Here is a 26908-nt window from a genome sequence, read left to right as displayed (position 1 = left end):
TCCTGATGAGATAAGCTGGAGGAAGGTGGTTTGTGTGTGACTGGGAGGTGGGGATCAATGTCTCTAGTGGGTGGGAAGCCACTGATCTGAAAGCAGGTGTGGATGAAGCAGCAAGAGGGGAGTCCCCACCCGTCATGGGGCAGACATGGTTGAGCCACCCTGAAGGCCCACTGTACATGGTGCAACGGGTGGGAGTACCGTCGCCAAAAGGGGTGGGGTGATTGTAGCTGTAGCACATGACATTGTTTGATATGATGGGTGGAAGTGCTCATACTTTTCTTGGCCTCTTGCTAACCAAGTTTAACCAGAGTCTTGTATTTTTGTATTTTCTTTTCTTTCTGCAAAACAGTGCACTCTGATGAACAGGAAGAATGACACTTTCCACAGTTGACATAGATGGGGGGAGGTGCACAGGGAGGGTTCACATGGAGTGCTCATCCACAATCACTAAAGGTGGGGCAAGCACTGCAAAGCAAAGACAGGTTCCCAAATTTCAAACACTTTAAGTGCTGCATGCGGGAGAGGGGAAGGGTGGGGGTGGGGGAGGGGGGGGGGGGGGGAGACATACAGTTTCACATCACATCGTATACCCATCACCTTGATCTATTCAAGCAATAGATCACCCTCAAAAGCCAAGATGATGGCATCAGTAGCAACCCTATTGTCCTTCGGCGGCCTATGCACACGACAGTCTACACCCAGTCGCTCCAGCTTTTGTGTAGATCATCATCAGATTGTAAGAGCAGGTCTCCTTGGAAAATGATGCCCCGGACTAAATTTAGACTTGTAAGGTGCAGTCACCGGTATGTCACCCAGCTTGTTACAAGTGAGCAGTGCCTGCAATTGGGCAGGGGATGCCATTTTGATCAAAACTGAGCCACTTTTCATTTCAGAGATGGCTGCCATTTCCCCCAACTTGTCTTATAAGTTCTCCACAAAGAACAAGAGCTCTGTAGCTAAGAAGGAATCACTACTATTCCTTGTACAAACCAAGTATTGTGAGGATTACTGCTCTGCTTGCCATTTAGTCCTACATTCCTCCCATGGTGTATCCAGGGAAGGGAACATTTTAGTGTCACATCTCTGCACTGATAAGAGGACTGCCCTTTCGTAGAGACTGCTGGGGCTCTGTGGCCACCAGTGGGATACTACTTCATACACTTCATTTGCAACTGATCCGCCACGCTGCCTCCCATTCTGAAAGGGAGCTCTCCCCATAGGTGCTAACCAACCTTAGCAACAGCTACCTCGTCAGTAATCTGTTGCTCAGAATCCCCATCCCCCAGTCATGAACCGTGGTGGGTTTTGGGAGTACTACTGTATAAAGGACAGGGTGCACAGATGGATACGCACAAAGGTGGAGCCCACACCGCACTGGGTGACTTTCCCTGCATGATCTACACTTCTAGATAATTTTGAAAATTTGTGGCAGGTCAAACCCAACAACGGGCACCACATGTTTATTTAATGAAAAGTTGTAGAATATGTTGGAAGTGGAAACGCGAAGCCCAAGCAGCGTTGGCACCAAGAAAACCATCCAATGGTGAGGCAGAGGGAGGGGGAAAGGGTTAGTGAAAGTATAAGCCTGCAGCATGGAAAGGAAGCGCTGCAGCAAAGGCTAGGGGCCCATAGTAACCAAGCATGTACAAACAAAAGATTACACGCATGTGAAGCACATGCAATTAAGATCCAGCCATTGGACACTAGAATCTTATTCTTATGGCAACCAGCCATGGTCCTCATAAGTCTTAAGTGGTCACTAAACCCCCATTTAATACGAGGGGGAGTCAAATGAAAACATTAAATATGTTTTTAAATATTATTTATTGTGCAGAAGTGGTACTTTTCAACATAATCTCCCCCACACTCAATGCAAGTCCTCCAGCACTTACAAAGTGCATAAATTCCTTTAGAAAAAAATTTATTAGGTAGTCCGCACAACCACTCATGCACCGCATCAGAACGGAACTTCTTTCCTCCCACTGCGTCTGAGTGGTCCAAACATATGGAAGTCACTTGGGGCAAGGTCTGGTGAGTATGGTGGATGAGGAAGACACTTAAAATGCAGGTCTGTGATTGTTGCAACTACTGTACGCACAGTGTGGGGCCTTACACTGACGTGTTGCAAAAGGACACCTGCTGACAGCAATCCACGTCACTGATTTGATTGCAGGCCACAGATGATTTTTTAGGAGATCTGTGTATGACGCAATGGTGACAGTGGTCCCTCTAGGCATGAAATGCTCCAAAATGACGCCTTTTTCATCCCAAGAGAGAGTCAGCATAACCTTCCCTGCTGGTGGTTCTGTTCGAAACTTCTTTGGTTTTGGTGATGAGGAATGGCGCCATTCCTTGATCGTTCCCTTCGTTTCCGGTTGGTGGAAGTGAACCCAGGTTTTGTCCCCAGTAACGATTCTTGGAAGGAAGCCATCACCTTTGAAGATGTTCTTCACAAGCATCAACACATCATTCTCTCATTTCAGGAGTCAGCTATCGTGGCACCCATCTTGCAGACACTTTTTATGAAACTGGAACACATGATGCACAATGTGGTGTGCTGACCCTTGACTAATCTGTAAACATGCTGCAATGTCATTCAGTGTCACTCAGCGGTTTTCCTTCACTATGGCTTCAACTGCTGCAATGTTCTGTGGGGTCACAACTGGTTGCGCCTGACCTGGATGAGGAGCATCTTCCACTGAAGTCACACCACTTGCGAACTTCCTACTCCATTCGTAGACTTGCTGCTGTGACAAACATACCACACCGTACTGAACCGTCATTCGTCGATGAATTTCAATAGGTTTCGCACCTTCACTACACAAAAACCGAATAACAGAACGCTATTCTTCCCTGGTGCAAGTCACAAGTGGGGCGGCCATCTTTATACTGATACTACGATGGTATGTGTGCATCTGCACTATGCTGCCACCTACAGGCCATTCTGCATGCTGTTTGTAGCACACTTACCAACTTACAGGATAACGACACAAAATTTCGATTTGTTAATACAAATTTAATGTTTTCATTTGACTCACCCTCGTATTTGGGAGGTAAGAAAGTCAGGAGCTGTAGTTTTCCTACAAAAAACTTAGGGCTCATTTACAGTAACTGACAAGGACAATTCCAGAAACATCAGTGTGAAAGAAGACGGGTTGGCTAGATGCTGGTGGAAAACTGTTAGAAAGGATATTGTGGACAGCAGATAATGAGGACATAACAAATTTAAATAGTGCAATAGGGGTATCACAGGAAATGGCCACAAATACACAAACAACTGAGTTGTCATACAACACAGGGACTGTTGAACATAACAAAAGCTATGCACTTTATACAGATCTGAAAGAGATCCTAAATCATTTGAGTACACTAGATTAGAAACTAGTACTACCCAGATAGCACTGGGCACTTGCTAATGGCTTTGAAAATGCCAGAGTAGAAGCAGAAAGAGTACTATAAGCAAGTCAACATGCCACTCATGGACATCCAAGTACACCACCTCAGTTGTTTCTATTAGGACTACAGCAAGTACAAAAGTAATTTCTGAAAGGGTTATGACATCGTGTACCTATGGTTAAACGTAATATAGCACTGTTCTTTGGTGCTGCTTCATGGTGTACAACTTAGCTTCTGCCATTTTTCCCCAACATTTGAGGCTTTAATGAAACAAACAGTTTACACATGTATAATTCAAAGTATTTTCCATCACTGGCCACTACTTTCTCCCACCTTTCGGGCAGTGTACGAATCCCACGTCGAAAAAGTTGCTCATCTTTTGAAGTGATCCACGAATCGATCCAATTTGTGACTACTTCATGAGATCAGAAGTGTTCGTCAGCCAGGCCATGCGCCATTGATCTAAACAGGTGATAGAGGGAGCAATATCTGGAAAATACGGCAGGTGGGGTAGGACTTCCCATTTTAATGTTTCCACGTACATTCTGACCTCTTTTGCCACGTGGGGTCGTGTTGCAAAATCACTTTATCATGCCTCTCGCTGTATTGCGGCCACTTGTCTTAATGCTCTACTCAAAAGCATTAATTGCATTCAATAACGATCACCTGTGATTGTTCCACTTGGTTTTAACACCTCATGGTACACGACACCGAGTTGGTCCCACCAACTGCAGAGCATGATCTTGGAGCCGTGAATATTCTGGATATTCGGTTTGGCCATCGACGTGGAAGCATGGCCTGGATATACCCACGACTTTGTGTGTTTAGGGTTATTGTAATGAACCCATTTTTAGTTTCCAGTCACAATGTGATGCAGAAATCCCTTCTGTTTTTGCCTCTGAAGCAACTGTTCACAAACACACAAATGCCATTCAACATCTCTTGGTTACAGCTCATGCGGGACTCAAGTTCCTTCTTTCTGAATCATGCCCATAGCCTTGAGATGTTTTGAAATGGCTTGCTATGTCACTCCCACTAATCGTACCAATTCCTCTAGAGTTTGACGTGAGTCTTCACTCAGCAATGTCTCCAATTCTTAATCTTCAACTCTTCCACCACTATGCCAGACTACAACGTAAAAATTACCGTTCTTGAAGCACTGAAACCACTGGCAACATGTTCTTTCACTATTAGTGTCCTTACCATACGTACTTGACAGCATTCGAAGAGACTCAGCTGCTGTTTTCTTCACATTGAAACAAACCAGTAACACCTCCCACAAATGACGAGAATTAGGCATGTAAACTGACATTTTCAATCAAGAACCACTTTATGATGCAGACACAAATCAACTACTGTTTGAATGAGGTTATGTTGGCCGAGGTCCAAACTAACTGCCTGACATCTGCGATCTTTTTCTTTCGTCCGCTACTTAACCTTGTCGCTCCTATTGGCAAACGGCAGAAGGAAAGTTGTACACCTTGTACAATTGAGCTTTATTCAGATCGGTCTAGAGTAAACATCAACATGCAATTTTCAGTAGTATGTTTAAAATCTCATCACCAATGGTTTACAATCCATCTGTATCCAGTCAAATGGAAGCTAATCAATATATGACCAAATATGACACAGCCATAACCCAGATTCACCTTCCTGCTAGAAATACAGGTACCAAGATAATTGTAGAGACTCTACCAATCTTGTATTGGCCGGAAAAACCTCAAACTGTGTTACCCATTTAAAACCAAACTTTCTTGAATAGTACCTTGCATCCCACTTTGCTACAAATAGCAGATGAATTAATCATTTCAGAGAAAGGACAAATTTCAGTAGATCAAATGCTACAGCATATCAAGAGAAATGTCAACGGACTATCATTATGGTCAGTGTAACGCTAGCGTTATCAGGATACCAGCATTTATTTGAGGTGGTTCACGTTTATCTATGACAAATCACTTGTGCAAAAGAAGCAACTGTTCATGAGATTCTCATGGAACTGAGTCGTAATAGCAAGTAAGAGTGTTGAACGGACAAAATGTATAACAAATTGAACTATGAAGATTATATTAAACTAAGGTAAGCTGTCCGTTGTGATTGAAGGACCCAAAGATTGAGAGTAAATGTAAGTATGTAAGATAATTAATTAGAAGACAATGAAATAGTAAAATTTTTGATGAATTTTTGATGAATACCATGGTAGTAAGGAAACTGAAGAGAACATTCTTCTAAGGCTCTAAAGCACAGCATTGTTCCTGCACACAGAAGTATCAATATGATCCAGCTGCTAGGCATAAACATTTCAACATAATTAGTCTGTCACAAAGATTGCAACATCAACACTTCTGTGGGTGAGTACAAGCGAGCTCAGCAAAAAATTAAGTGCAGACCAATCTGCCTCCATTACACCTCTTAACATTATGTAAGAAATACTAAGTAGGATACAACACCACCTATCACAGGTTTGACAAAGCAGTTACGACACAGACAAATTCATTAAGCCACTACAGCAAAACTGAAGACTACTGACGACTCATAATGAATAAGAGCAATTCAGTCACATAAAATGACTTCATACAGCAAAGTCTCTCCCCAACACCCCACTAACCTAGAATCAGTCTATCTGTAGGATCAATGGTGTTCCCACTCAATTATCTGATTACTGTATTGTAACATCTTGTTTGAGAGATTGTTCCAGTACCAGTCTTACTCTTGCCATCTTAAGAGAGTACCACGAATCCATAGCCACTGATGATAGAAGCCAGGCTCCTGTACCAACTGCCACAGATGCTTAGTCCATGGGCCTACCACATCATCCCAGCCTGTGGCACAAACTGCTTGAAACTCCAGCACTGCTCGGGTCAAATGGCCTAATGAACCTGCAGGCCAGGATCAGCATTCAAGATGACCTCACGGTATCCGACACTATGGTGCATCTGATGGGATAACACTCACAGTGTATGCCGAGAACGGCGTGTGGAACAACACACACAGACTGTTGTCACTGTCACCTTCATGCAGAGCTTCTGACGGGGCATGCCTTCCACATCACGGTCGGTAACCCACTTACTAGAAGTCAACAGCCTGAGCACAAGGCTGATGCATTGAGATATGGCAGCCTTAGCCAGCAACTGGGTTTACCCGACTCCTCGCCAACCTGCTAAGCCACCAGCCTCCAAAGAAGATACAGCAACGGAATGTATTCAAGGAAATAAATGAAGCAATATTTAATCCTCTTATTGCATCTGGCAAGGCTACATAGGTTCCTTGGACTTCTTCCTGACAACCAGTAGGGATTTCCAACTCAGGGATGAGCAACCCCTATAGTTCTGTGTGTGTGGTGTGTGTGGCCTTTACAAATGTCTGCTTGTGTCTGTATGTGCGGATGGATGTGTGTGTGTGTGCGCGCGCGAGTGTATACTTGTCCTTTTTCCCCCCTAAGGTAAGTCTTTCCGCTCCCGGGATTGGAATGACTCCTTACCCTCTTCCTTAAAACCCACATCCTTTCATCTTTCCCTCTCCTTCCCTCTTTCCTGATGAAGCAACCGTTTGTTGCGAAAGCTTGAATTTTGTGTGTATGTTTGTGTGTCTATCGACCTGCCAGCACTTTCGTTTGGTAAGTCACATCATCTTTGTTTTTAGATATATTTTTCCCACGTGGACTGTTTCCCTCTCCTCTCTCTCTCTCTCTCTCTCTCTCTCTCTCTCTCTCTCTCTCTCTCTCTCTCTCTCTTTTTTTCTTATATATATATATATATATATATATATATATATATATATATAATGATGTGACTTACCAAATGGAAGCGCTGGCAGGTCGATAGACACACAAACAAACACAAACATACACACAAAATTCTAGCTTTCGTAACCAACGGTTGCTTCGTGAGGAAAGAGGGAAGGAGGGGGAAAGACGAAAGGATTTGGGTTTTAAGGGAGAGGGTAAGGAGTCATCCCAATGCCGGGAGCGGAAAGACTTACCTTAGGGGGAAAAAAAGGACGGGTATACACTCGCGCGCGCACACACACACACACACACACACACACACACACACACACACACATATCCATCCACACATATACAGACACAAGCAGACATATTCAAAGACACAGAGAAAAACGCGCGAGCGAGAGAGAGAGAGAGAGAGAGAGAGAGAGAGAGAGAGAGAGAGAGAGAGATATTCTGTTCTGGTTCTTAGATTCTGTAATTAGCCTTCTGAAAAACATTAATGATTTATTTCATGATGAAGCAACTTCAGCTCACATGGTCCCATACAATCTGATGAATTAAATTAAATTTACTGTGAGTAGATACAGCCAATGGTTCAAATGCATATTTTATTTCCAAATGGAATAAACTTTGTAAATGACAACTCTCACAAAGCCTTTATATTACCTGGAGTATTACTCTGGCAGGTTTGAAAGCAATTTCAACGCCACCTTCCATGGACTGATTGTCTTGCCATGCCAGAATGGTTTCCACATCTTTTTCTTTCACTTGAAAGTTGTCACAATTTCTTACTGCAGACTCGAGCAAGACTCTGACTGAGAATGGGAGTTTATCTGTAAAAAATATTACAAAATAATGATTAACACTTTACCGTATTACATCACAATTTTATGGTTTAAGGTAGACAGAGAATATTGTAACAAGGCAACAGATAGAAAGAGAAATGAGAGAGAGGGACAGCAGGGAATTAGCAAAGCAGCATTCCCTTAGTTATTCTCCGAGTAAGCTGTTTATCTCTGCCTGTACGCAAAATCTCCCCATCCCCTCCCCCAACCCACTTTTTCTTGTTCATTTCCATAAATGGAATTTTGCCTGGAGGTTCATTCATGAGCATCAGTCTTCTCTCATTTGTGTTTTATCCCCATTACAGTCTATGTGCTGGAAATATCATTCCTTCAAAATCATACATCTGACTTGTCATAAGTTAGAAAGTCCTGCTGCCACAGTCTATTTCGTTATTCCACGTTAACTTCTAGGCTGAGCGTTTTTCTTTCACAAATTATTATTATTATTATTATTATTATTATTATTATTATTGGGAAATACACATTTCTTCTTGCCAATACATTCTCTGCAGCACATTAAATACATCAGTTGCTTTTCTGGCAATGGTGTTGGTATTAGGAAGCTTTTCTGTCCGAGTCAAAAAGTTTATGTTTTAAGTATTGTGTTTAGTACACCAAGAATTCATAGTAACTCACCATATTATTATGACACAAAATACAGTACGTTCAGACATATCTGGTAGACTTGGAACTAGATAACTAAAATAGAAAAATATGTAATTTGCATCTCAGCACAATGGCTAATATAATTAAAATGTATACTGCTAATCAAGTTGCCTATCTTTGACATTCAGGATTATTTTTTCCCTTTAGACTGATTTCAAATCTTAAGACTGAACCACATGACAGGCAACTGTTCAGATGGGTACCTAGCAAGCTATGTTGGATATTCATTATCATCACTATGTTGTCTAAGAGAACCTCACAGCACCCCTTTGTAATTTGTCCGTCTGTCAAGCCCGCCTCCTCAGGAGTGGGCAGAAGTATCCAGTTGAAATTTACGTTAAACACTAAGGTCACTGGTCCCTCAGCGGTGTAGATAATTTAAGCTTCAACGTCAGTGAAATCAAAAGATACCGCCATACCTGTCACATATTTAGATACACACAACTTCACTGTTCAAAACCTTTGGATGAATTATCTACCTAAGTGATAGGCCTGATGGTGGTATGGTAATGAGCATGCATGGAAACTCAAATGTAACACAGTCAAATCTTGTTTGGACCACGGATTTTTCAGTCTTCATTTTAACCTAGCCTTCACCTCTCAATAATGAGGTGAGTAACCAGAAACAGCATGTGGTTTGATTCCACGTTAAACTGTAGGTCCCCTTTCTCCGTTTGGGTAACGGGGGCTGGTTAGGGGCACACACATCGCTGAAGCAGCATCCAATAGAAACACTAGCACCAGGCCACTTAGCAAGACAAATCATTATTGTTATTATTTGTATACATAATTAAGTTCATACAGAACCCTCAGAGCAGATGTGCTACTGGAACTTGTTCATTTTTTTAAAGAGATATATAAACTAATAGCCCACAAATTTTGTGATTATAAGCTTCTTCAGTGGAGAGCACTGAAAGGCCACACAACAACGTTTGCTACATGTGATGCCCACACACCATCGCTTCCGCCTCCCACCTACAATCACAAGCACAAGCGCACAGAGAAGACATAGGAAAGCATGGCAGAAAAAAAAAAAGAAAAGTTTAAGATCCCATTGCCAACAGAGTACAAGATTTCTTAGAGGAAGGAAATCAGCTATGCTACTTTGAAAGTGCCATCTTAGCCCTCACCTTCAACAATTTAGCAAAATCACAAAAACACGGATAACTGGACAGGGATTCGAACTGTTGTTTGCCCAAATGTGAGCCCAGTATATTACATCTTTGACATCTGGAGATCCTGCTCAGTGAGCATGGAAGAGGAAAGACGAAAAGGCAGTGGGAGAGGTGGGCACAGCACACAAAAGAGAAGTAGCATGATATGCATGTGATCACAGGGAAATTGATGGATATGGATCAGCTCACTGCTTAAAGATAAATTAAAATGAGTTGGCTACCTTCTGATTTTGGCTTGTAGCAGTAAAAGTTTGCACTCTATTAAAGTTATGGTGTCTCTTCATTAGTGGAGCATATTTTATGAACTGGAAAACATGTTTCAGAATATATATTGATGGGTTAAGCTTATCCATTGTGGATATTTTAGAACCCGTGACTTAATTGAATGTAAATATACAAAACTGCTACCAGTCACTTTCTTGACTAATTATTTATTATTTCATGAACTGGCTTTCGAACCTTTTCAGTTTCATCTTCAGGTGGTTTCTGAAGTTACATCATTATTTCTAGCATAATGTTGGGTGCTGGCTTGTGAAAGTACGAATGGCTATCTTCATTAGTGTCCATCTGTCTGCTTCCATTCTGATGGCCAGTTGCTATATCACTTCACGCACTTTTACACAATCTATGTTCATTTGCACTGTGACAGCAAAATTTTGCCAGCATCCAGCATGTGCTATACAATTGTTGTATAGCAACTGTTGTGTAGTTATTAAAATATAAAACATGCAGCTTCATTTTTTATGCTGCTATTGATAAAGGCTAATCAGTCAGAATCGGAATAGCCACTAAGTAGGCATTGACTGTAATAAACTTTATGGTTAATAGTTAGAATCATGAAATAGATAAGAGGAGAATCCTCATTCCTGTCAAGAGGCCCCTCTGAAAGGCATTGATTGCAAGTGTAACCTCACAATGATGAAATGGATTAAAAAGACATAGCACTTATTCATAAACCAGACTTCCCTAGTCCGAAGCAGGATAATGTGATAGCAGTCTAAGAAGGACATAGCTATCACCACCCCCAGGAAGTGATTTTGAGGCAGTGTAGGGCAAGTTATTTCTTGGCCTTCTGTTTAAGACGATAAATGTGAGGCATCCATGTTAGCTTAGCATTGAAAAGTAGTCATAGAATTTGGTATGATTTTATGATCTTGAGTAACATTATATACATAAAGGTCTCACTGCAGCGTTACAAACATCAATAAAATTATTCTGGGTGTGTGATCACATGATCATGTGCTGAACGTTACCTGGAATAGTAGAATAGTAACAGGAACATCTGGCCACAAAGAGAGAGAGAGAGAGAGAGAGAGAGAGAGAGAGAGAGAGAGAGAGAGAGAGAGAGAGAGTTTTGTGCTTGCAGTAATGCGTGTGTTTCTCCTTTAGAAGAAGGCCTTTTGGCTGAAATGTCAAATGAACAGCAGTCTTCTTGTTGAGCCTGTCTGTGACTCTACTACTTCTCATGACAGTGTATTATTTACTACATATTCGAAGTCTTGACTGCAATCCAATGCAATCAGCAACAGTCGTCTTCTGACCATACTGCTACTGTAATTGATACATAAGATGGCAGACATTGTTGCCAATCACTTGGTATTAAAATCTGTAACTGCGCCTTTTTAATTGTATCTGGTATGAGGTTGACTACCACCCCCATCCCTCCCTACTCACCTCATTGCAATCCCGCCCACTTTTCACAATTTGGAAACGAAGCGGTGAAATTTAGTTACTGACATTTTGAAACTGGGTAATAACCATTAAGAGATGAGCAATTCGTAAATGCTGTCTGCAAGTCGTCTGATAAATGGTGAAGCAATTATTGATTTGGACTGTACAGACTAAATGACTTCTATGGATATTTTACCATTGATTTTAAGAGGTCTTGTGTACAAATGATTAGCTCATGTGCTTTAAATCTGTTATCAGAACAACCTTCACGCAATGCCAACACTTCATTGCAGTCCCCCCCCCCCCCCCCAACCCACCTGAAAACAGGCTGTAACACTATGTTCTTACAGGTGTGTGTGTTTGGGGGGGGGGGGGGGCTTTAATGGTGCTCCGCTGATTTTTATACTGAAGCTTTTATTGCAATGGTCATTCTGTGTTCAAGTAGACACTTCTCACAGTCTTCCTTGCATGCCAGGAAACTGAGTCTCACAAGACACTGTTCTTTGTGTAATCCTTTTCCTAATAGGAATTAAGACCTACATGCCCTGAGATCTTATGTATTACAGGTCTTTAAATGTATTGCAGAATGCCAGAAAAAAAATCCCAACTTTGGTGCCTCACCTATGTCAATCAACTACTACCTCCTATACATACATAATGCTATATCAGAGCATAAGTCACTGGTATCTTTGATATGGGTGGAGGTATTGAGATGGACATACTTGAGATTGAAGTCGACATGAGAAAGCTGGCTTGTTTGGTTGGGGTGAGGAGCAGGTGATGCAAATGGGTGAGAAGTTGAGATTCTGGAGGAATGTTGATAGGACATCCACACTCCCAGTCCAGATCATGAAGATGTCATCAGTGAATCTGAATCAGGTGATGGGTTTGGGATTCTGGGTCATTTGGAAGGATTCCACTAGATGGTTCATGAATAGGCTGGCATAGGATGGCACAATGCGGGTGCCCATTGTTGTACCATGGGTCTCTGATATCTACATCTACATCTAAATCTACATTTATACTCCGCAAGCCACCCAACGGTGTATGGCAGAGGGCACTTTACGTGCCACTGTCATTACCTCCCTTTCCTGTTCCAGTCGCGTATGGTTCGCGGGAAGAACGACTGTCTGAAAGCCTCCGTACACGCTCTAATCTCTCTAATTTTACATTCGTGATCTCCTCGGGAGGTATAAGTAGGGGGAAGCAGTATATTCGATACCTCATCCAGAAACGCACCCTCTCGAAACCTGGACAGCAAGCTACTCCGCGATGCAGAGCGCCTCTCTTGCAGAGTCTGCCACTTGAGTTTGCTAAACATCTCCGTAACGCTATCACGCTTACCAAATAACCCTGTGACGTAACGCGCCGCTCTTCTTTGGATCTTCTCTATCTCCTCCGTCAACCCGATCTGGTACGGATCCCACACTGATGAACAATACTCAAGTATAGGTCGAACGAGTGTTTTGTAAGTCACCTCCTTTGTTGATGGACTACATTTTCTAAGGACTCTCCCAATGAATCTCAACCTGGTACCCGCCTTACCAACAATTAATTTTATATGATCATTCCACTTCAAATCGTTCCGCACGCATACTCCCAGATATTTTACAGAAGTAACTGCTACCAAGTGTTTGTTCCGCTATCATATAATCATACAATAAAGGATCCTTCTTTCTATGTATTCGCAATACATTACATTTGTCTATGTTAAGGGTCAGTTGCCACTCCCTGCACCAAGTGCCTATCCGCTGCAGATCTTCCTGCATTTCACTACAATTTTCTAATGCTGCAACTTCTCTGTATACTACAGCATCATCCGGGAAAAGCCGCATGGAACTTCCGACACTATCTACTAGGTCATTTACATATACTGTCTGTCTCTAACCCTCCACCCAACAGTTTCCCCTTCCTCCGCCCTGTCACCCATTCCCAACTCACCTTCAGAATGTACCACTCCCCACTGACTCCCAACAATCGTGCATCGCATGCATGCTTGACCATACATATACTTGCCACCCCTCCCTTCCCACATTCCCAGGGTTGGTAGGGGGCAAAGGTGCATGTGAGAGTGAGAGAGAGAGAGAGAGAGAGAGAGAACATGACAGCATGCATGGGCAATTACTCTAGCTCAAGTAAGGATCAGTTTTCTTTCTTTTGTGTATGCCTATCAAAAACTCAACACTCTTCTTTTCTGGTGAGTGGTGTGCTTTAATCTGAAAATATTTACAAAACATATTGATATTAATACCACATTGTCAACTACTAAACAAATTATGATTATCAATATTTTCAAAGATAGCAATTGGTTCAATGAATATTTCAATAATATACTCTAGTAAATTACAATGGTTGGTTCATTGTTGGTTCCATGTTCAGGGACTAAAGAACGAGGTCACTAGCCCCTTGACCCAGACATAGTTCATCTGGAGTTAGTAATTACAGCCAGAAATTTGATCCAATTATGAAAGTATGCAGGAGTGGTAAAACTAAGGGCTTGAAAAATATTGATGCCAGACCTGAGAAATAATTTAAAGAGAAGTAAAAGTTGATGGGTGTAACCAGTATATAGGCCATAGTAGACTTGGGATCTCCCAGGGCTCAATGTGTGGCAGGACACATCCCACCCACATCTTAAACTCCCCCCTCTCCTGCCATCTCGTTTAAGGGTGAATACAGTTACGGAGTAAAGAATGCCTTCTAGCTGGGAGATACATATTAGTAAAAATGAGAACGCTAGAACTGTAATGAATAATAATAAAATAAGGTGAGAGAAATAATCAGATAGTTGGGTGGTTGCCGCAAAGCAAGTGTCCTCTTACAGCCATCCCATCTTCAGTATCTACATATAAAAGGCAATGTCCTGAGTGACTGATTGACTGACTGACCACCACCCAACCCAAACTGCTAAGGATAGAAAATTGAAATTTGGAGAATGTGTGGATCCTAAATCACAGGTGTCGTCAGAGGGATTTTTTGAAATTCCAACTATAAGAGGGTAAAACATAGGATGAAGGAGCTTTTTTTATGTCACTATTAAGACAATTTTGAAGCTAGATCTATGAAAATTGAAATTTGGAGAATGTGTGGATCCTAAATCACAGGTGTCGTCAGAGGGATTTTTTGAAATTCCAACTATAAGAGGGTAAAATATAGGATGAAGGAGCTTTTTTTATGTCACTATTAAGACAATTTTGAAGCTAGATCTATGAATCTGGTATTTGGTTTCTCAGTAAGAAATAAGTGTTTCAGCATTTTTGGAAATTTAACCCTATGCGGATGAAACCATTTTTCAAAAAAATATCATTATTAAAGGATTACTAAATTATTTTAAAAGCTACATCTATGAACACTGATCTTGGACTTCTCAGTTACAAATAAAAAAGTATGCGTTCAGTGTCTTTGGAAACTGAATCCTTAAGGGGGTGAAATAGGGGATTAGATTTTATATGAAAATATTTGATTATGAAAGCATTTTTAAAGCTAATCTACTAAAATTTAAATTTGGCCTGTCAGAAGTAAAATAAGTACATTCTTCACTGTTTTTTGAAATTCAACTCCTAAAGGACAGAAACTCAAAGTTAGGACAGAGTGTCGATCTTACTCTGTAGGCATCATTTAAGAAGGGATTATCCGAAATTCCACTCCTCAGGGGGTGAAATAGGGCGTGAAAGGCTTTTTGAAAATATGTAGCTATTAAGAGAATTTTGACGCTAGAACTACAAAAAACTGGTGTTTGGTTTCTCAGTCAGGAAATAATTATGTTCCTTTGGAAATTCAACCACTGAGGGGACAAAATAGTGGATGAAAGTTTTTTTGAAAATAAACAATTACTAAAGAACTCCTAAAGGATTTTTAATGGTAATTGGTATTTGACTTCTCACTCAGGAATAGAAAACAACCCTAAGGGAGTGCAACAGGGAATGAAAATTATTAAGAAAATATTTCATTACTTTAAAAAGAAATTAAAGCTACATTTATTAAAATTGGTATTTCACTTTGAGAATTATGAATTATTTAGGAATAAAGGAGTTCACTCACCAAAAGGCAGATGTGCTGCATTGTCGATAGATACACAAACAAAAGGTACAGAGCATGGCTAAGCACACTGTAGGGAGACAGGCATGTTCTGTCATCTGTGTGTGTGTTTGGGGATTGGCAGGAGGGGGGGGGGGGGGGGGCAATGCATGTACCTATTAACGATGCAACACCCTCTAATAACTTGGAGTTTCTGTCCTTTAGGGATTGAATAACAGTGAAGCACATATTTTATTTCTAACTGACAAGCCAAATTTAAATTTTTGTAGATTAGCTTTAAAAAATGCTTTCATAATCACAAAACTTTCTGTACATTATTATTTCACTTCTCGTTTGGATGTAAAGCAATATTTGTTAGGGGATAAAAGTTGCTGTGGAGGTATCTCCAGAAGGAAGCAAAAGCTGTGATTAAGAAAAACTTAGGACTCCAGTTGGTCAGAAGTATGTTTGGAAAAGACCACGCTTATGTGGCCTTAATTAGCGTGAAAAGCTTAGAAGGTGTTGCAATTTGTGAACATAAAAATTTGATTAAATAAAAAACAAAACAAAAATCTCTGCTGACAATACAGTCTACGCGAGTGAAACAGTGGGCACTAAGCTAGTCTGTTATAATCAAAGTGTTAAGGATGGGAAAATAACCCACTATACACGGAAGGAAGGAATGAGGAGTATCAGGCAGCAGTAGTCTTGTTGACAATGTGAAGTTTATAATAAATGGCAGTAGCCCACCAGTTTTTCTTCCATATTGAGTGAGGAGATGTCTCATTTGTACCCATAAAGCCACACCTGAGATTGTCAAAGTGAATAATGGACGAGTAATCTCATCTCTAGCCAAATGGTCAGCCAGTTCATTCTTCAGGATCCTCACATAGTTGGGAGCCAGAAGAAAGCCAACAGAGCAGGAAGTGTAACTACGATCAGAAGGAAGTCGTGAATACTACATATCACAGGGTAACAAGAGTAATACTGATGAATACCTGTACACTACTCATTGAGTCACTACAAATTAAAACACAGTTGAAGAAAGTCTGTTTAATAAAAGGTAGGGCTCTGTTAATGACTATCACATCCATCATAAAATCACTTCACATACCTGGCACCATATGTTGTTTCAAACTGGCGTGATATGTAAATGCGTATCCAATCTTATCCACGGTTTCAGAAAAGAGCTATCAGTGTAAATGACAGTAGCAGACTGATACTCCTAAAGAACATAGTATCAGATGCTGAAAGGTCATTAAGGTGAATGAAACTTTATATCCTTTAAATGGATTGGACCTAATTCATGGTCTGGGTACTACACAAGAGACAGGAAGAAGAGGGCAAGGGATGCAAGTGCAAGAAAACATGGAGTGCTTCTCTAGAAGGTTAGGTGGTGGTCCCAGCTGAGCGTCTTCAGCATTCACATTCAAACTGATAAGCCCACTTTGAACGTAGGTGTCAGGTTTGCAGAAAACTGTTGGATGGTGATTGCATACGCGAGCAAGAGGTGTTACTGTCTGAACTGAAGAGGGAAGATCCCTGCTTTGGCAAGGAGATGTCACTAGTTCAGAAAGCACCAGAGCCCAGTCTCACTCTATGATGATGGACTGGGTCCAACAATTTCAACACTATAAGTGCCACTGGGTCATAAACCTAGCAACCAGAGCCCAATGAGAACGAGTCCGGGGCAGAGTAAATGTGGATGGGATTAGTGTGTTCTGCACCTGAAGAGATGTGAACAAGCAAGCACATAGCATTTAGCTTTCGCATGCAGCTAGTCTTTAATTGACAAATAGGGGCAGCCATGTCAGCTTTTTATGTGAGAAGTCCCAAAATTCAGTACTGTGCAACAATGCCACATTCTGAGTACCCAAGTACAGTTCTGGGCCATGGACTCTGGTGTGATGACAGAAACGTAGGGCTCAAATTTTCTTGAGAGAGAATTAGAAGTCATGGGAAAAAGTCCAAGCCAAGGCCCTTAGATGGCATCTTGGGGCTAGTGTAGAGCCAAGGCTACAGTTTGGGAGCTAAATCAAATGCAAAAGTCATCGACATACAGCGCAAGGGTGACCAATGGCTGACAGAGGCAACTAGTCCATTTATGGCAATGAGGAACACTCAACACAGAGCCCTGAGGGATGCCACTCTCTAACACAGCATCATAAGCACATTAGTGGTTAATTACATTATGTGACTGCCCTAAGATCATTGACTATATTTTTATAATTTTTATGTTTTACTTGTACTTAATAAACTGTATTTATGCTTTGTTCTTGAAGTCTTTTTAGTGATAATTGGCATTATGGGGGAGGCACTCCTGATAAACATTATGGCAATTGCTTATATCCTTCAAAGTTCTTGCAAATGATTATGTGAATGTATACTTTTTGTTGTTCATTAGTACATGATTTCTGAAGGATTATGATCCTGATTATGTCAATATGAGGTGTTCACGACAAACATTATATAAGTTACTTATAATCCCAATTGTTTTATACTCATTGTTATATGTTAGATATTTTGTTTCATGTTATGTTATGAGGTGTATCACAGTTAATATGCTTATAATGCTGTTTCTAATTTGGTTAACTTTCTAGATGGTCATATCTCATCATTGATCCTCATACGATTAATGAATGTGATATTGCCTCAGACACAGGTACGTTGACTTTTTGATTAGGTGACAAATATTGTGATTGCTGTTACTTAAAGTTGCTAAAAGTTTTTGTTTTATCCATGAGTAGGTCTTCTACTTTCTGGCTTTCTATGTCAGCATGAATTGGTTATTTACACTATGTGACTGCCCTAAGTTTGTTGACTATATTACAGTAATAGTTTTATGTTTTCACTAAACAGACGGCATTTGTTCTCCATTTTAGTAGGTTTTTGATCGCAAATGACACTGGTGATAAGCCACTCTTAACATAAACATTATGACAATTGTTTGTATCCTTCAAAGTCCTTCCTTATGATTATGTGAATGTTGTTGTTGTTGTGGTCTTCAGTCCTGAGACTGGTTTGATGCAGCCCTCCATGCTACTCTATCCTGTGCAAGCCTTTTCATCTCCCAGTACCTACTGCAACCTACATCCTTCTGAATCTGCTTAGTGTATTCATCTCTTGGTCTCCCTCTACGATTTTTACCCTCCACGCTGCCCTCCAATACTAAATTGGTGATCCCTTGATGCCTCAGAACATGTCCTACCAACCGATCCCTTCTTCTGGTCAAGTTGTGCCACAAACTTCTCTTCTCCCCAATCCTATTCAATACTTCCTCATTAGTTATGTGATCTACCCATCTAATCTTCAGCATTCTTCTGTAGCACCACATTTCGAAAGCTTCTATTCTCTTCTTGTCCAAACTATTTATCGTCCATGTTTCACTTCCATACATGGCTACACCCCATACGAATACTTTCAGAAATGACTTCCTGACACTTAAATCTATACTGGATGTTAACAAATTTCTCTTCTTCAGAAACGCTTTCCTTGCCATTGCCAGCCTACATTTTATATCCTCTCTACTTCGACCATCATCAGTTATTTTGCTCCCCAAATAGCAAAACTCCTTTACTACTTTAAGTGCCTCATTTCCTAATCTAATTCCCTCAGCATCACCCAACTTAATTAGACTACATTCTATTATCCTCGTTTTGCTTTTGTTGATGTTCATCTTATATCCTCCTTTCAAGACACTGTCCATTCCATTCAACTGCCCTTCCAAGTCCTTTGCTGTCTCTGACAGAATTACAATGTCATCGGCGAACCTCAAAGTTTTTATTTCTTCTCCATGAATTTTAATACCTACTCCGAATTTTTCTTTTGTTTCCTTTACTGCTTGCTCAATATACAGATTGAACAACATCGGGGAGAGGCTACAACCCTGTTTTACTCCCTTCCCAACCACTGCTTCCCTTTCATGTCCCTCGACTCTTATAACTGCCATCTGCTTTCTGTACAAATTGTAAATAGCCTTTCGCTCCCTATATTTTACCCCTGCCACCTTTAGAATTTGAAAGAGAGTATTCCAGTCAACATTGTCAAAAGCTTTCTCTAAGTCTACAAATGCTAGAAACGTAAGTTTGCCTTTCCTTAATCTTTCTTCTAAGATAAGTCGTAAGGTCAGTATTGCCTCACGTGTTCCAGTGTTTCTACGGAATCCAAACTGATCTTCCCCGAGGTTGGCTTCTACTAGTTTTTCCATTCGTCTGTAAAGAATTCGTGTTAGTATTTTGCAGCTGTGACTTATTAAGCTGATAGTTCGGTAATTTTCACATCTGTCAACACCTGCTTTCTTTGGGATTGGAATTATTATATTCTTCTTGAAGTCTGAGGGTATTTCGCCTGTTTCATACATCTTGCTCACCAGATGGTAGAGTTTTGTCAGGACTGGCTCTCCCACGGCCGTCAGTAGTTCCAATGGAATATTGTCTACTCCGGGGGCCTTGTTTCGACTCAGGTCTTTCAGTGCTCTGTCAAACTCTTCACGCAGTATCATATCTCCCATTTCATCTTCATCTACATCCTCTTCCATTTCCATAATACTGTCCTCAAGTACATTGCCCCTGTATAGACCCTCTATATACTCCTTCCACCTTTCTGCTTTCCCTTCTTTGCTTAGAACTGGGTTTCCATCTGAGCTCTTGATATTCATACAAGTCGTTCTCTTATCTCCAAAGGTCTCTTTAATTTTCCTGTAGGCGGTATCTATCTTACCCCTAGTGAGATAGGCCTCTACATCCTTACATTTGTCCTCTAGCCATCCCTGCTTAGCCATTTTGCATTTCCTGTCGATCTCATTTTTGAGACGTTTGTATTCCTTTTTGCCTGTTTCACTTACTGCATTTTTATATTTTCTCCTTTCATCAATTAAATTTAATATTTCTTCTGTTACCCAAGGATTTCTACTAGCCCTCGTCTTTTTACCTACTTGATCCTCTGCTGCCTTCACTACTTCATCCCTCAAAGCTACCCATTCTTCTTCTACTGTATTTATTTCCCCCATTCCTGTCAATTGCTCCCTTATGCTCTCCCTGAATCTCTGTACCACCTCTGGTTCTTTTAGTTTATCCAGGTCCCATCTCCTTAAATTCCCACCTTTTTGCAGTTTCTTCAGTTTTAATCTACAGGTCATAACCAATAGATTGTGGTCAGAGTCCACATCTGCCCCTGGAAATGTCTTACAATTTAAAACCTGGTTCCTAAATCTCTGTCTTACCATTATATAATCTACATGATACCTTTTAGTATCTCCAGGGTTCTTCCATGTATACAACCTTCTTTCATGATTCTTAAACCAAGTGTTAGTCATGATTATGTTGTGCTCTGTGCAAAATTCGACCAGGCGGCTTCCTCTTTCATTTCTGTCCCCCAATCCATATTCACCTACTATGTTTCTTTCTCTCCCTTTTCCTACACTCGAATTCCAGTCACCCATGACTATTAAATTTTCGTCTCCCTTCACTACCTGAATAATTTCTTCTATCTCATCACACATTTCATCAATTTCTTCATCATCTGCAGAGCTAGTTGGCATATAAACTTGTCCTACTGTAGTGGGCGTGGGCTTCGTGTCTATCTTGGCCACAATAACGCATTCACTGTGCTGTTTGTAGTGGCTTACCCGCACTCCTTTGTTTTTATTCATTATTAAACCTACTCCTGCATTACCCCTATTTGATTTTGTATTTATAACCCTGTATTCACCTGACCAAAAGTCTTGTTCCTCCTGCCACCGAACTTCACTAATTCCCACTATATCTAACTTTAACCTATCCATTTCCCTTTTTAAATTTTCTAACCTACCTGCCCAATTAAGGGATCTGACATTCCACGCTCCGATTCGTAGAACGCCAGTTTTCTTTCTCCTGATAACGACGTCCTCTTGAGTAGTCCCCGCCCGGAGATCCGAATGGGGGACTATTTTACCTCCGGAATATTTTACCCAAGAGGACGCCATCATCATGTAATCATACAGTAAAGCTGCATGTGAATGTATACTCTGTTAATTTGATATGCTATTAGCGTATCACATCTGAAGGGTAATGATCCTGACTATGCTATGGGATAGCCCTCTTACAGGTCATACCTGTTATCATTTCACATGATTGTGACTGACCATTTCTGATTAACTTTGCTGAAGATGTTTTAGATATTGGGTTTAGTAGTTGCTATGTTACTGGATGTTACTTTTTCCTGAACAATCTGTAAATTGAACTAATACCTTTTAGCTACATACATTAGCATGAAATAGATATTTGCAGTATGGTATTTATCCCATTCTAATGACTGTTATATTTTACTATAAAGATGTTACTCTGTAGTCTCTATTATGATGAAGATGTTACCTTAGAGTAATTAAATATGTGAATGAAAAAAATCCTTATGTAATGAAATTTGAAATGTTTATTACTTTGTCTTTTTGAAAATGTTTACTTGGAATAAAATTTTGTTAAGATATGTATGTTTAGTGTTCTCTTCATCCTGGATACAAATGTAATACCTTTGTGGTCTTTGGTCTTTGAACTGTTTACTACAACTTCTGGCCCTGTAATGTCAGTGAATGTCTTGTGTTGGTTCACTTCAGTCAGTTGCTCTTCACACAGATATCATAGGCCTACTTGTAATGTCTGAAATGGGTAATACTTTTAGGTCTGATATTTAGTGTTGGCTGCCAATTAATTTTTCGACAAAAGTATTTTTTCTGCCAGTATCTCGTCTCCTACCTTCCAAACTTCACAGAAGCTCTTCTGCGAACCTTGCAGAACTAGAATTCCTGGAAGAAAGGATATTGCAGAGATATGGCTTAGCCACAGCCTGGGGGATATTTCCAGAATGAAATTTTCACTCTGCAGTAGAGGTGCACTGCAGGCCATGAAGGGCAAAGGTCCTGAGTTTGAGTCTCTCTCAGGTACACAGTTTTAATCTGCCAGGAAGTTTCATGTCAATGCATACTCAGCTGCAGAGTGAAAATTTCATTCTAGTAATTTTTCTGTTACATTCAAAATAATCTTGTGACTTTATAGGTCATTTCCTTCATGCATTTTGACATTACAATCTTTTTTTCTTTTTTTTTCATATACGACTGTGAACTTTGTTTATGACAAACTGGTCACAATTAAATAAAAATAAAGTCAGCATTTGTGTGTCACACATGATCACATGATCTCTTCATATTCAGTTCCAGGAACATGCCAACAATTTCCCGGTTCGAATTAAAATCCCATATGAATACAGAAAGAAGAAGGAAACTTAAGGGAAGATGGATCGAGTAACCCCAATGGTCCCAAGTCCCTCAATGTAACTCTCAGAATTTTACAGATTAATAGCAAACACTCATGACTGATGGTATTACCTGACAATGAATTGGGATGTAAATTCACTCCACTGACCTCTTCCCTGCACTCCTGACAATACATGCAGCAGTTATCTAATGGAACTGAAAAAAAAGCAGTGTCCATCATCTCACCGAGCTTATCTAATAACACTGTACCCAGCAAAACTGTTCTGAAGGAAACCCAGATCCCACAAGACCACTGTCTTGATCTCAGGTGTTACAAAGTCTACCAAAAAACTATGCTGACTCTGGGAGGGCAGTTGTTGGCATTGTACGTTTGTCAAAGAGAACACATTTATGTATCTCCAGAGGGGGACTAGTTGGTTGGTTTCAAGGGCAGCAGTGGTGGTGGTGGTGGGGGGGGGGGGGGGGGGTTGTAAATGGCTTGGTCATCAGTCCCTTATTGCTGTAAAACTATTCCACGAGGGGTAAAATAAATACCACACAAACCCTGCAGAAAGGAAAATCACAAGAACTATAGAGAGCAACAAACATTACTATGGACAAAATAAGACAAGAAAACCACAGACACACAAGAAACAGGTAGAAGCAATTAAAGCAAGAGAGCAGATGACCATGGCTGGCTGATCGCGAGAAAAAGAAACAATAAGCCAGCCATCTGCAACACATTAAAACCTCCAGCCAAAAAGCACTAGGGTAGCAAACACAGGTTGACAAAGGACATGCACTAAAACTTAGAATAATTAAAAAAACTTCACAAATAAAAAGTAAAACTAAATCAGCCTGTGAGGCACTGTCAGCTAAAACTAATGTAGCATGTCCAGTAACTGATAATTCTGTCGCAGGGCAGCTGAAGTATGACAGTGCAACAGAATGTGGGCCGCCGTCAACCGGCCACCACACCAACACTGAGGCAGGTCTTCAAGGCGAAGGAGATAGTCTTGGGTCAGCCAAGCATGGCCAATGCAGAGCCAGCAGAGGACTACAGAGTCCCTGAAAGAGGCCCGCATGGAGGACTGCCTCTCCTTTATGGCATGGAGTTTATTGGGCATTCGTAGGTTATGCCATTCCGTATCCCAAATGTGTAAAACCTTTTGGCGTAACACCAAGCGCAGACTAGTTTCAGAGATGCCGATATCCGCAAGTGGTTTCCGGGTAGCTTGTTTGACCAGTCTGTCAGCAAGCTCATTACCTGGGATTCCAACATGTCTCGGGTCCACACAAACACCACTGAATGACAGAACCATTCCACGGCACAGAGAGACCCCTGGATGGTCGCTACCAAAGGATGGTGAGGGTAGCACTGATCAATGGCTTGTAAGCTGCTCAAGGAGTCACTACAGGCAAGGACGCACCGGAGCAGGACTGGATGTGCTCCAGAGCATGGGAGTGAACACACTGCAGCCATACGGCAAGAAGCACTGTTCAATGTGTCCTGTGTGAGCATAAGTGACTAATCCAAGTGACCATCAACGATCGAACCATCTGTGTAGACTACTTCGGAGCCCTGGGACGCGTCAAGAATTGAGAGAAAGTGACAGCGTAGAGCCTCAGGAAGAACAGAGTCCTTAGGGTCATGTGAAAAGTCCAGCCAAAGCTGCACCATGGAGATCTATGCGAATGGACCTGGAGGACAGGTGGTAAAAAGGAAAGATTCCAGTTGAGACAGAAGAGATCGGACACGAACAGTGATCATAATCCCTGATCTGAGCTGCCAATGCAGGAGATGAACCACCGTGGTTGGGTAGAGGAGACAGTAATTTGGATGTTCAGGAGGGCTATGAATGTGTGCAACATAACTGGTGAGCAGTTGTTGTGCCTAACCTGCGATGGAGGGACTCCAGCCTCCACCAGTAGGCTGATCACCGGACTCGTCCTAAAAGCTCCTGTCACTAGTCGAACCCCACAGTGGTGAATTGGTCTAGTATTGCAATGCTGAGGGTTCTGCTGAACCATAAATCAGACTCCTATATTCAAGGTGGGACTGAACAATGGCTCTGTAGAGCCACATCAGTGTAGAGTGGTCTGCGCCCTAATTGGTGTTGCTCAGGCAGCAGAAGGCATTAAGATGCTGCTAGCACTTCCACTTAAGATGGTGAAGATGAGGAAGCCAAATCAATCGGGCGTCAAAAACTAGTCCTAGGAATCAATATGTCTCCACTACAGTGAGTGGATCATCTTCAAGGTAAAGGTCTGGTTCCAGACGAATGGTATGATGCCGACAGAAGTGTATGACGCACGACTTCGTGGCAGAAAACTAGAAGCCATTGGTTAGAGCCCATGACTGTGCCTTGTGGATGGCACTCTGTACGCATCGCTCAGCAACACCAGTGCTGGAGGAGCAGCAGGAAATGATAAAGTCATCAGCATATAGATAGGGTGAGACGGACGGCCCCACTGCTGCTGCTAGACCATTAATGGCTACTGAAAATAAAGAGAGACTCAATAATAAGCCGTGCGGGACCCCATTCTCCTGGATTTGGGGGGAAAAACAGGGAGGCATGAACTTTGACAAGGAAAGTATGGACCGACAGGAAATTTTGGATAAAAATGAGGAGCAGGCCCCAGAGACCCCACTCATGTAATGTGACGAAGATATGGTGTCGCCAGGTTGTGTCATAGGCTTTCCTTAAATCAAAAAAGAGGGCTACCAAATGTTGGCGTCTGGAAAAGGGTGTTTGGACGGCAGACTCAAGGGACACTAAGTAATCTGTGGTAGAGTGACCATGGAACCCTGGGGCTCCAAGAGCCAACACAACTGCTGACTCACCATACATTCTAGCAGCTTACAAAGACTATTGGCGAGGCTGATAGCTATCCACATCAAGTGGGTTTTTACCAGGTTTGAGACTGGAACGATATGGCTCTCCTGCCACTGAATACACCATCGCTCCAGATGTGGTCAAAGATGACAAGGAGATGTCAATGGTAGTCCAATGAGAGATGTTTAATCATCTGAGCATGGATGTAATCTGGCCCAGGAACTGTGTCAGGATAATGTGCAAGGGCGAGGAGCAGCTCCCACTCAGTAAATAAAGCACTATACGGACTCTTTCTATTAACAAGTCAAAGAAGTGTTTGCCCTTACAAAACATCACGAAATTAATACAATAATGGGAGATTTCAATGCCAATCTGTAACCAGATAGACTATATTTTCATTAATAAGCATTTTGGAACTTCAGTTACAAGAGCATCCACTTATCCTGGAGCAGTTGTTCCATCTGACCATACACTATTAGTAGCTTCTCTACAAACAAAACTTGGAAAACACAAAAAACCAACACCACAAAGGAAGATAGCTTATGAAAAACTCAAACAGCCTGAACTAAGAAGGGAAGTTCGCAAGAACATCAACAATTAAATTGTGACAATGAAACCTCTGACTAACCAAGGAAACAGTACCAGAGTATGGGAAGAGATGAAAAACATTATGCTAACCACTGCTCGAGACAAAATAGGATATAAAACAAGAGATCAAAAACAGAAATGGATGACTGATTAAATACTTTCATTGGTGGATGAACAGTGATGTATAAAGCCCAGTTGGATCAAACTAAGTACAATAATATCCAGAAACTCATAAGATGAAAGATTAGAGCAGCAAAAAATGAATGGCTACAACATGAATGTGAAGAAATTGAAAGCTTGCAAGCTTCACATGACAATTTTAACTTACATAAAAAGTTAAAAGAAACTGCTGGGATATATAGACGAAAAAACAAAAATAAAAAATAGTTCTAGATACCATTGAGAAGAAAGAGATATGGGAAGACTACATTAAGAACCTATTTTCAAATGATAGGCCAAATGTTGAGACTTCAACAACAATTTAACAGGACCACCAATCATGAAAGAAGAAATCGAGAAAGGCATCAAAAACTCAAAAATTAATAAAGCCACAAGGCCTGATGAAATTCCAATCAAACTTAATAAACTGCTTGATGAAGAAGGCATCAAAGTCTTACACAAACTGTTTAACGAAATTTACAACACCGGTCATTACCCTGCCAAATGGCTATTATCAACTTTCATTCCCTTACCAAAGAAGAGGAATGCGTGAAGATCACAGACTCATTAGTCTTAAGAGCTATTCTCTGAAAATATTTCTG

The 26908-nt window shown here is 41.1% G+C and overlaps 1 protein-coding gene across 1 annotated transcript in view; it reads right to left on the bottom strand.

Annotated features, from left to right (window-relative positions):
- LOC124794653 (cytoplasmic aconitate hydratase-like) overlaps positions 1-26908 on the bottom strand; it is a 327246-nt gene that overhangs the window by 242031 nt on the left and 58307 nt on the right. The window contains exon 3 of the mRNA XM_047258177.1: positions 7790-7956. Coding sequence (XP_047114133.1) covers positions 7790-7956 — 167 coding nt within the window. The remainder of the gene's footprint in view (positions 1-7789; positions 7957-26908) is intronic.

The sequence above is a fragment of the Schistocerca piceifrons genome, chromosome 4 (assembly GCF_021461385.2).
Source record: "Schistocerca piceifrons isolate TAMUIC-IGC-003096 chromosome 4, iqSchPice1.1, whole genome shotgun sequence".
Classification (NCBI taxonomy): Eukaryota; Metazoa; Arthropoda; class Insecta; order Orthoptera; family Acrididae; genus Schistocerca; species Schistocerca piceifrons.
Note: the sequence above shows the minus strand (reverse complement) of the source record. Positions and strands in the feature narration are given on the sequence as shown.